The sequence below is a fragment of the Taudactylus pleione genome, unplaced genomic scaffold (assembly GCF_031769625.1).
Source record: "Taudactylus pleione unplaced genomic scaffold, aTauple2 ptg000154l, whole genome shotgun sequence".
NCBI classification, from domain to species: Eukaryota; Metazoa; Chordata; class Amphibia; order Anura; family Myobatrachidae; genus Taudactylus; species Taudactylus pleione.
In genome coordinates, this window is record NW_028284556.1 from 17,655,300 (window position 1) to 17,668,001 (window position 12,702).

General features: G+C 42.3%; 1 protein-coding gene across 1 annotated transcript in view; it reads right to left on the reverse strand.

The window, feature by feature from the left end:
• CCDC170 (coiled-coil domain containing 170) overlaps window positions 1-12,702 on the reverse strand; it is a 123,828-nt gene that overhangs the window by 12,818 nt on the left and 98,308 nt on the right. The window contains exon 12 of the mRNA XM_088474494.1: window positions 10,038-10,274. Within this exon, the coding sequence (XP_088330620.1) occupies window positions 10,038-10,274 (237 nt within the window). The remainder of the gene's footprint in view (window positions 1-10,037; window positions 10,275-12,702) is intronic.

Consider the following 12,702-nt stretch of genomic DNA (forward strand, 5'->3'; position numbering starts at 1 on the left):
ATCCGACCAGCACTGTATCCGACTTGCACTGTATCTGACCTGCACTGTATCCAACCCGCACTGTACCCTGCACTGTATCCGACCTGCACTGCTTCTGACTCGCATGTACGGAGCACTGTTTTTAATGGTTGGGGAGATTTTGGGGAACTGCTCAACAAAAAGGCTGATTGAACAGGGCTTTACATGGGCCAGTCATTGGTGGCCCAGTGCCCCCAGGAGGGAGATACAGATTGGGCACTGAGAATAGGCTTGTGCACTTCTGTGGGGGGCAATCATGTCTACTGTTGCTATTTACACATGGATTAGGGTTTTTTTGTTTGCTGCTTCTTAGCTACGACTAATTGTTTTGAGCAAGGATATTCCACGTACGATTTTTAGTAAATTTCTGTGTTGTATTGTTTTCTATTGAACGTACTTGTTGGTTTGGCCTATGTTGGTGAACAATATTGTGTGAAGTGGTCAAAATTGACTGGAAACAAGTGTAAATTAATGTTATTGAGGTTACTAATATTGTAGGGACAAAAAAAAAACTAATTATGTGATTTTAGCAGTTTTTATAAAAAAAATTTAAAAAATACAGAACCAAAACCAAAACACGCAAACCTGTTTTGGCAAAACCAAATCCAAAACACGAAGGAGGTACAGATTCAAAACCAAAACACGTGGGTCAGCGCACATCCCTAGTTATAATAAATATTATGATTATGTGCCTGATTCAGAGCTGCAAGCAGTTCCCCGATGTTTTGCTATTGCGCATGCCCAAAACGTTTAGAAAAACCGGATTGTGCACGCACAAACCACTGTGTGCGATGGCATATGTATCTACGTACGACATCGCTATGACTTGAGATAGCATCTGTGATCCATGGACATTTCAGGGTGGAGACTGGGAGGTGACCAAAAGTGATTGCAAAAAGAGCAGGTGACACGGGCAAGTTATGGTAGTGTCATAGGTGTATTTCAGCATGGGGATGCGTCCTCTTCTGCAGCATGTTTTTCACACCTGCCTAAAACTTTTGCACAGTACTGTATATTCAAAATTATATCGACTAATGTAATACACGCTGTATTTTTCCTCTCCTTTTTCTAGTTTTACCCTGTAGCAGTACAATGGGAGACATAAGCCACAGTAGCCATATTTTGAGAAAGTGTGTGCCAGTCAAGGGCTGCTTAGGGGGTCGATGTTTGCGACCAATGGTGAGTCGATGTTGGAGAGATCGGATCCACCAGCGCAGAGACTATTTCTATGTCGCCGGGTTTGCTCAGTCCGTCACACGGAAGTACACGAGAGGAATGCTCAAGCTGACATTTGCATATTTTCACACTTGCGCATCCGTGAGAAATTGCAGCCATGCATAAACTGCCTGCACCTCTGAATCAGGTCCTATGAAAGGACAATAGATCTAAAGCAAAATTCACCACGCTAATTCTCTTCATCATATTACCATACACCCTAGAAATGTATCATAAACAATATTATATTTACATATTATTGATCTTAGTCTGACAACAATTGCAGCAGAATTGGGAATGCAAATGTAAAGTGCTAAAGAGTACGTGGGCTGTATAAATAAATAATTATAAAGATACTTCATGTCTCCCTGTTAACTTATACAAGAATGCGAACCTGTCCCTGAGCTCCAGGATTGGTTGTGAAAGGTACTCATGTCTATGGGCTGCACTCAGGGGGTGATTCAGACCCGCTCGCTAAGCGGCAGACGCACGCTATGGCCGATAGTCGCTCGTCTGTGCATGTGTATGTGTCGCAGTGCACGTGCACAAGCCAGTTACTGCGATCGGAAATCGTGCACTCGTAGCACAAAGACTGAGCGCTACTTTGAGTGACAGAGTTGTGGGTGGTAACAAGGGAAGGTGCTTGTGAACAGGGGAGTGGTGTTGCAAACGCAGGCGTGTCTGGGCATCAAAACGGCATTTTATGGGTGTGCATAATTAGCATGGAAGTGTCATTGTACACATCACTTGGTTGTATTTCAGCCTGCAGTGATCGCAGTGCATGTGGTGGAGTAGGGTCTACCTCAAGCGCTGCGTGCAGCTCCGATAGCTCTCGATGATTCTGATTAATCATACACTTCCTGGAGATGATGTGTGTTAAGACAGAAAGGTGGGCGTTTTTATACCGGCGTGCGCTCACTCTGCCGTCGCTCTATAAGAAATAGATGGCGTCTTTAAGCCAGGCAGTGCGATTGCGGAATTTGCATACCTGGCCCCTATTGGCTGCGAGAGAGCGCAGCTTAGCGTCCAGGTCTGAATGAGCTCCTCAGTTTAATAGGTAATTCCTCAGTCATAATAGGCACATAGGTAAAACTGACCCCACCTAAAGGCGGCAGGAGTTATTATCACAAAAGGTGAGTGGAGAAAGTTGTGGTGAGAACATGTTAGTGTGCCTCTGTTTGTAAAATGCCTTTCAATGTAAAGCTGTGTGTTAGTCTGTGTCAGTGTGAGTTGAAGTCTGGACATGTGTGCAACCATAATTGTTAACATAAGTGTAAAAGTGGGCAGCACAGACGGTGTGGGAAGCAGAGACGGTGTAATGGTTAGCACTACTGTCTCAGCACAGGTTGTGGGTTCGATTTCCTAACTGTGTGGAGTTTGTGTATTCTGCCTGTGCTTGCGTGGATTTCCTTCAGGTACTCCGGTTTCATCACACTCCGAAAATATACTGCTAGGTTAATTGGCTCCCAACAATAATTAAACCTAGTGTGTAAGTATGTGCGTGTACATGTGGTAGGGAATATTGGGCCTGATTCAGAACCGCTCGCGAACACTGAGCGCTCGCAAGCGGGTCGATGTTGCCCAAGTGCACATGCGCACGACGGAGGCGGCTCCGTCGTGCCCCTGCGCGAGACTCGAATAACGACGGCCAAGCCGTCGTTATGGGTCTCGCACCAAAGGGGGTGTGCTGTCTATGTTGAGTGACAGCACGCCCCCTTTGGTGGGCGTGCTGGGGGCGTGGCTGCCCAGACGGAGGCGTTCCCATGGGAACACCTACCGTCTGGGGCCGGCCCCACTGACATAATTAGTGATGTCAGTGGGAGTGCTTTTGGCTCTGATAGAGCAAAAAGCACTCCAGGGCTTGCGGCAGCGAGACCCTACCGCAAGGATCTCGTCGCAAGCCCGATGGTCGCGATGGTCTTGACCATCGCGACCATCATTTTGTCCGCTCGCTATAGCTGTGGGTGGTCACCCATAGCTATGCGAGCGGCCAGGAGGCCGCTCCAAAAGGTAGGAGGGACGGCCCTGATTCAGAGCGAGCGCTCTGTCAGAGCGTCCGGCTCTGAATCAGGTACATAGATTGTATAGATTGTAAACTCCACTGTGGCAGGGACTGATGTGAATGAACAAATATTCTCTGTAAAATGCTTCAGAATATGTGTGCGCTATATAGATAACTGGTAATACATACTGTAAGTGCAATCCTGACGTTCACGCTGCCATTAGTGACATGCACCTATTTTGTGCAAATACACCAGTTGTCACAGGTAAGTAACTACATTTGTAGGCAAGGTGGTGGGTTACATGTGAGTAGGTGCCAAGCGGTGGGGACAGAGGTGGGTGCTCGCCTATCCCTGTTGTCGGGTGGTTCGGTGAAGGACACCACGTTCGATCATGCTGCGGAGGGTGCCATGCCCCCTGGTGCTAGTGCAGATAAACCTGAGTCTGCAAGCATTCATGGTCATCCAATAGGAAAATGGCATTTAGAAATTGGTGCCGGCGACCAATCAGAAGCTGCTGTGGCGGGATAATAGTGGCTCGCCACATCATAGCTCGCCCACTCGTGGCATCCTATATTAGATGTCATAGAGCAGGGGAGCTCAGTTCGGCAGCAGCTAGCGGCAAGGGAAGACCTACAGGGAAGAGCTTCAGAGGCCTGCAGTGGTTGCAAGCAAAATATCTGTACGAAGCTCTCCACTGCAGTCTCCTCTTCCGATACGGTAGGTGGCCTAGTGCCACTACCACTTATCTTTAATCCCTCCCTAGAACACCAGCATTGTTGAGCACTAGGCCCGTGGGCACAGTCAGGCCCCCCTCATACCACCCACACACTTAAAAAAGTGACACTGGACACCAGGCCCAGGTCACAGCTATAATTTCAGGTAGACCAAAGGCCTGAGCCCGTTAGTGACCCTGTGCATTAGGCTCTGTGCTTCCCTGCACATGCTAAGAAGAGGCCCCCAAACTGCACTTTAGTGATCAAAGCAGGAGCCCAGGAGACCATCATCGCTGAGTGCTCCCCGAAATTTTAATATATGACCTCACAATGCCACTTTCTGACCTGTCTAAGAAATAAGTGCTCTATGTGTAAAGTTACTTAAACTTTTATGATTTTCAAAGCATTTACAACAAGAACAAAAAACAGTAAATAGTGGAACAATGAGTATAATTTACTTTTGAGCCAGCTGATCTTTATCGGTAATGTTCTGAGTCTTCCAGTATGTATCACTGGTTGTTAACTAATATAAGTAAAAATATTTCTGTTCTATATCTGGCATCAACAATATCCACATTTTATTATAACATTAAATGACCTCTCATAAAATGAATCAAGTAATCATGAGGTGCAGATGAATCTTACATGTCTCTTATTATATTAGAGCAGCTTTCGCTACAGTCCTCCTTGAGATAGAACTGATTGAACTGTTCTCCTCATTGTAGCTGGGTACATTTTGTTTGTTTATTGTAAACTAGTTCTGTTGCATCCACCATGTTCTTGCAATGTTTTGAAATAGTGACTTTGGCTCTCAAAAGATTGCAGACTCTATTTAGTAGTGTTGTCAGGGCAACTCAAACCATGGCAGGAAACTACCACTGAATTTGTTCCTAGACCACCCATCCACTGGGTAATAGATGGCAGCAAATTATATCACAAAGAAACATATTGACTTCATTACTGAAACAGCATAAAAAAACCCCCCACAAATTTAATCAGGAATACTACTCATTATAGTCATAACAAAACTTCTGTACAACTATTGCAGCGACAATCATATTTGCAAGAGGCCAAGTTTGGAATTCAAAATTGCAAGTTTAACCCTGTCATTAATTTATATTCAAAGGATCATGTAAAAAGCACAACTGCAATTACTTATGTGCACATTTTATGCTTTAAAATGTCCAAATTTTTCAAGTTGAACCTTCAGCTCAATTTAATTTACATTTTAGATGCAGCTCTTTCATATATTATGGTTTTCTAGGCTTTAAAAAAAATATATTAAAGAGAAGAATTAATCTGAAATAAAATGTATGGTAATTAAATTCATAAGTGTTATAATATGTGACTGCAGTTTTCCTTGGTCTGCCAGCGCAGTATCGCAGATGTATTTAAGTGCATTGGCTCAGCAGCAAGGTGTCTCTCATAATGGTTTTCAAATGTTAGCTACAGTAGTATGCACTTCACGCAACATACAGTAGGTTATACTCCGACCTTTGCTCGTGGGAACAGGTTTATGAAAGACGTTATGGAATTTCGAACCCAGATGGGGATGCTTGTGTTGGCAAAAGTGAAAATGTCACTTCAAAGTTCTGCTGATTTTCACTTAATGATCACTGCCTTATTTATATTTGCTTACTTATTGCAAACATGATAGACCGGAACTATTTGCCTGGGTTTAATAAAAAGACAAAAAGTCCCTCCAAGCACTCCCTAACCACCTGCCCTACTATTAATCCTTAAGCAGTGGATACACTAGGGGGGTGCGGTGGGTGCGGACCACACTGGGTGTCACCCTCCAAGGGGGTGACACCAAAATGCCGGGTCCTCCTCATTGACCTTGACTTGGGCACTGCACTGTAATGTAATGTAATTGTGCAGCACCTGGCTCCCAGTCACAGAGGAGGAGCCAGCAGTGTACTGTAGGAGGAGTCTCGGTATGCAGCCCAGCATCTCCTGGAGTACTGGGCACGCCCCCAAAGTGCTAAAACCAGAGGCATGCCATGAGGCCATGCCCCTTCCCAGTGCGAATGCAAAAATAAACTATTTGTGATCATGTTTTTCCTATGTTTAGTGATCTGTTTTATACTCAACTGTCTGTTGAAAATACAAAAATGAATAGATTTTAATAAAGTAGTAGCATCTTCCACTACAGATTCCTCACCGCGGAACTGTTGGTGCATAGAGAAACAAACTTTGGGGTCTATTTACTAACCTTAGATGGAGATAAAGTGTCAACCATCCAGCTTCTAACTGTCATTTTTCAAACACATGACAGTTAGGAGCTGATTGGCTAGAACTTTATCTCCATTCACTTTATTTCCATCCAAGGCTTAGTAAATAGACCCCTTTGTTCTTAAGGAAGCCCAAGTTTCACCATCAATTGGTGAGCTTGTATTTATGATATACAGTACTGTGCAAAAGTTTTAGGCAGGTGTGAAAAAATGCTGCAAAGTAAGAATGCTTTCAAAAATACAAGTGATAATAGTTTATTTTTTATCAATTAACAAAATGCAAAATGAATGAACAGAAGATAAATCTAAATCAACTCAATATTTTGTGTGACCACCCTTTGCCTTCAAAATAGCATTCATTCTTCAATTCTTTTAGGTACATTTGCGCACAGTTTTTGAAGGAACTGGGCAGGGAGGTTGTTCCAAACATCTTGGAGAACCATAGATCTTCTGTGCATGTAGGCTTGCTGAAATTCTTCTGTCTCTTCATGTAATACCAGACAGACTTGATGATGATAGTTCTTAATGACTTTAGCTGTATGTTTGGGGTCATTGTCCTGCTGCAGAATAAACTTGGAGCTAATCAGATGCCTCCCTGATGGTATTGTATGATGGATAAGTACCTGCCTCTATTTCTCAGCATTGAGGACACCATTAATCCTGACCAAATCCCCAACTCCATTTGCTGAAATGCAGCCCCAAATTTGCAAGGGACCTCCACCATGCTTCACTGTTGCCTGCAGACACTCATTATTGTACCGCTCTACCAATGTCATTAAGAACTATCTTCAGCATAAAGCAGAACAAGGAGTCCTGGAAGTGATGATATGGCCCCCTCATAGCCCTGATCTCAACATCATCTTCTGTTCATTCACTTTGCATTTTGTTAATTCATAATAATAAACTATTAACACTTCTATTTTTGAAAGCATTCTTACTTTGCAACATGTTTTCCACACCTGCCTAAAACTTTTGCACAGTACTGTATATTCAAAATTATATTGACTAATGTAATACACGCTGTATTTTTCCTCTCCTTTTTCTAGTTTTATCGTGCAGCAGTGCAAAGGGAGACATAAGTGTGTATTTCCAGCACCTCTGTCACCCTGTAGAATTTGCTGTGCCCAAATCCAAATATCAGCCTTAATAAGGAAAGCCCCAGATCTGACCAATTAAATGGTGCAAACATTTTTACACCAAGTTTTTGCCTAACTATATAAAAAAAAGAATGCAAAGTAGATGTGACATTACAGAAGCCCATTCGCTCTAATAGATTGCACTTTTACATGTCATGTAAATGACAGTCGCTGTCATTTAGACAATTATTTATCTGATGGTTTAAAGACATCTGTGTAGTTTTTTGGGAGGGTAAAAGATTAGCAGTAGAAAAACGAGCAATCATATGCTGGCCATACACCTGCACGATTTCGGGCCGATTGCCCAATTTTCGATGAGTCATAAGATGGATCTTGTGAAAATCGTGTATGTAAGATAAGATACGATGCGTGCTCCCGCAGCTCCTATAATCGGATCTTATGATCAGATGTGCAGCCCATGTGTTCCATCATATCGGGTGCAGATCGTGCCATTTATTTTATTCATGCGATCCATCGTGCAGCAATCCAAGTCATTTCAATGACTGTTTCCCTAATGAGCCCGTGAGGCACAGGATCGATCATATGATCCTGTGCTAAGAAAAACAACAAACATGCAGCCGGGGCTGCCAGGGAGTTCCGGGGAATCGAAGGGAAATCGTATGATGAATCGGATCTTATGCTGGTCGTGCAGGTATATGGCCAACATAACTTTCATTCTAGTGTCAATGTTAAAAAGCTTCAGTTGCTATTCAAGCCAATTGCATAACTGAAAAAACACAGATAACACAGCAATGAAAAATTCTTGCTCAAAACTAATTCATTTTACTATGTCCACATACCTGACTTCAGCCAGAAAACAGAAACAATGGGTGTAGGTAAAATGTCAGATTTAAAAGATAACTTCATCCAAAACTTAAAATTCTGTTTTAATTGGAGTTTATTAATTTAAACAATATTGTTGAATATTGATCATTTGGGGTCCAGCGTTCTTTTTCATCTGATGACTGCCACAAGGTACTCTCCTTTTTCTTCTGACAGTTGCCTGTTTCAAATGGGCAACAGTGTTGTCAGCATGCCTATGCTTTATGCTGGGGTAGGGCACTGACAATACAGTAATCTGTTTTAAGAAAGGCCAGCCTCTTGATCGACGAATATATATGAGTGCATCTTTGGGTGTGTACACCCGATATGTCTGTGAACAATGTCGTCAACACGCATATCAGGTTGGCCCTGCAGCACAGCCGATGCCGATATATCTGAAAGATATATCAGTGTATCTGCATGTGTGTACGGGCAGCCCGCCGACCGCCCATACATTTTCTGCAACAGGGTTCGCCGACACTGACAAATTTTGATGCCTGCCCAGATGGGTTGACAGCCCAGACATATCGAGTGGCCAATTGGTAGGTGTGTATAGCTTACTAATCAGCCGCTCTGACAGCGGATCAGTCTGCTGACCAATCCGTTGTCTCAGTTTGTACCCAGCAATACAGACATCAGATCACTAGCTGCATTAAGAGTATCTATGACCCCAAATAAATAATATTATTTCACTTTTTGAAAAGTAACTTTCCAGTTTTAGGTGATGTTATCCTTGAATTAATTGGGGTACTTATAATATTTATATTTTTATTGCAGTTGTATAATGCTGTAGCACATGCAATAAATTAGAAGCTCACTATAAAAATATTGCTTACAGGGCCAGAGCAAGGCTCTATGCCGCCCTGTGCAGGTCTGGCCACCCGAACACATGACGTCATAGTGTCTTATCGAGCGGGCAGTTTGGTAGTATTAGGATGCCCCGGCAGGGCTTCCATCAGAAATTGTGGGGCCCGGCGACTGACAAAATAGGCTGCCACCAACCCCTTAAACACCCTCCCCAGTTTATTAAATCTGTACCAGACCGGTTCTCTGCCCTGCCCAGCTCTTTTTCCGTCCCTTTTCCCCCTGGTTTATTAAATCTGTATCAGACCAGTGCTCTTCCCTGCCCAGCTCTTTTTCCCATTCCACATCCCTTTTTCTTCCTGGTTTATTCAATCTGGACCAGACCAGACCAGACCAGTGCCCTGCCACCTGCCCTGCCCAGTTTTTTCCCACTTACCTTATTTCCTTGAAGAATGCTCTGAGTCTTTCCTTTCTGGCTTCTTCTCTGCTTCACCCCCAACAGACGCTGCTCCTCACGTGCCGCGGCTCCTGTGACCTCTTCCTCCAGCGGCGCAGAATGACGTCATGACGTACTTCGCAGTGACTCCAAAACAAACTTTATTAAACACATAGTGGCCGGAGGGTATCCTGACCCCTGTAAGTTGGTGGAGCGGCCCGAGCGGCCCTCCTCCATTTACTTAATGGAGACCGGGTCAGCTGCGGTGGGCGGTAGCAGAGGCTGGGCTTCCTTTCTTTTGTTCAAGGGGGTAGTGTGGGCTGCAGGCTGTGCAATAGTGGCAGGAGCTGTTGGGCCGCAGTGCCCCCCCACCCCGTTCTGCCAGGGCCCGGGACTCCAGTTCCGCAGTCCCCCCTTGCTCTGCAACAGTCCTGGCAGCCCCCCTCCCTGCTCTGCAACAGTGCTACTCATAGCAGGGTACCATTCCAAGCTCCATGATCATTTGCTATAAATCACATACCTAGGCTCCTACTAGTGTTTACTATGAAATAATACTAAATGATGTGCAATGTTTTTTTTGTTGTTGTTATTGTTCAGTTTTTGCTATACATACATACATACATGCATAAATACATACATGAATACAAATACATTACCTGTTTTTCCCTCTTGGAAACCTCTTCTAAGGTTTTCTTAAGTGTTTTCAGCTCACTGGTAATGACATCTATAAAATTGTCTGTTTTCTCTTTTTCCTCTTTTGCCTCCTTTTCAGTAAAGTCTAATTCGGATTTGACAGAAAGCAATTTCTTCTGAGTCTTGCCTTTAACTTTTTGAAGCTGGTCCAGAGACTTGTTCAGCTGGTCAATAGTTTTGTGCTGTTCCAGTGTTTTTATCTGAAAAAAATTATTGCAATATAGCAATAATATAATGCACTGTATAAAACAAGGGGCATAAAAATAAATAATGGCATACATGGTTTACTTTAATAACATATTAGGTATTTATTGATAATGAAATTAATCTAAGTAACTAAAAGAAACATACAGTATCTGTGCAACTATACAATTAAGAATAACAAAAATACCTATTTTTCCATTTCTATTAAGATGGTCACAGATACAACATATACAGTAAAAATACATTAATTGGGGTGTGTAAGCTTGCCCCTACACCTTTGTTATGTTTGGTAGCTGCACTTTACCTGTAAAGAAGGAGGATGTATGCCACCTCCATAAGTGCTCATCAGTGCTGCCTCTAAGGAACTCTGGGAGTACTGGTCCCATTTAAAATACAAATGATCACTGATCTGATCATACTGTACATAAAGTGAGCTGGAAGGCCAGATCACCATGTTTTCTATTGGCCAACAATTATACACAAAGGCAGTGTTGGAAATCATGCAACAGATATATTCTTCGTACAGCCATGCTTGACCAAATTCCATACAATCCCATTGCATTCTGATTCAACTGGATAATCATTTTGCTAAACACGCAATTAGATCTAAGCATGTAAGTAAGCTGAGAAAATAGAGGAAGTTGAGTATGAATCAGAAGAGTGGAGCAAGCAAATAAAACATACTAATTAAAACTGTATAAAAATAATAAAGACCCGTTTTATAAACTAGTGCTTGCATTTAGAATGTTAATATTTGGTACATACTGTACAAAAGAAGCAACAATTTGTCATTGATAAAATTATCAAAGTTACATTTTTATCGATTTTCATGAATTCTTTATTAGTTTAGAAAACCTGAATCTTGATTGTTAATTAAGAAACTTTAAAAAAATGGCAATTTTCATCTTCGAGGACTTGTCTTAATTACTAAAATGATTTTGTCATTGTGCTTCTGATCCAGAATAGAAAATGACTACAAGCAGAGTCAATGGAAACAAGTTTTTTTCCAAATATATTTACAGCATGCAATCCTGACCTCTAGTGTTGTAAGTGTATGACTTGTATTGCAGCTATCAATGTAAAATTCATTTGTGATCGGATGATTAACAAGTCCCCAGACCCAATCAAATATGTTATATAAATGTTTGTCAATTATATATAATGTATTTGTAATTTAGTTAGTAATTATTATAAACCACAATAACATTGTGATAAACCCTTTTCTATATCTTTTGTTGATGACAATGTGATTTGTTTAGTTAGAGGACAAGGGAGTAAACACATATGTTTATAATCCCTCTATAAAAGATGAATATTGTTTGGGAATTTAAGGGCTTATTTAACATTTTAATTATCGGAGGCCGGGTGGCACACGATAATTAAGTACCACTTTGCTTGGAGTAGCAGAGTTTGATTAGGCAGTGCTAATGCGCATGTGTGACCTTAGGAATTCCTGAACATACGTGAACCCGACGTCCGACCGAGGGAGCCGAACAGGGGCGGAGGGATCCAAAGAGATTCCTCTTCACAACCCGGAACTCTTTCCCATAGGGGAGGAGCGGGGATCGTGAATCGTGAATCAGCACAATCTGAAGATTGCGAAGGTTCCCGCTGTCGAGCTCTAAAAATTTTATATTTTTGGAGCTTAATGAATTTTGTCCCTATAGTAGTATGGGGAAGCAGGGCCAAATCAGGAGTGAAAGGTAAGCAGGAGGATATGGGTATAAAGTCCCTGGTTTATATCCCAATGCCGGCAGCCCGAAGGGAGAAGATCCCGACAGGGTAGGTAAATACCCTAACCGTCTCCCCTAGGGGTGCCTAACCCTAACCTACCCCCCAATACCTAACCACTATGCTCCTTAAACCTAACCCTAACCCCCCGTGGCTAACGCTACTTACCTTGTTCAGGCTGGCATCTTTCTGCATTCCGGCGTCAGGATTAAGATATGCGTCGGTATTTCGATGCCTATTTTAAGTCCCTTGCTGGGATTTTGGATGTCGGTATCTAATAACTACAACCCAGCAGGAGATATATCTGTGATATCTCCTGTGTTACCTGTATAATGACTGGCCCCAATCCTTAATTTCTATAAAAGTAGGTGAAGTAGAAATTGGGGGTTGATGAATAGATCCCTTAATTTGTTACCAGCTCGTAATGCTTTATAATGACAAACATGATATTAAAACAAGAACTAGCATAAACATAAAGACATAGAGGTAACAGGGCACTGCTGATAAGCTTACAGTTTGTTTTTGTTATAAGATAAAGATATTAAACTTAGTAGCTGTTTTATGTATTAATATACTGTATATTACATGTAAAGATAGTAACGTGTCTTTCTGTTGTTTTTGGTTGTTTTTAAAAAAAAAAAAAACCATATTAGACTAAAGCAACCACACAGAATGCAGCCACCAACCCTCCAG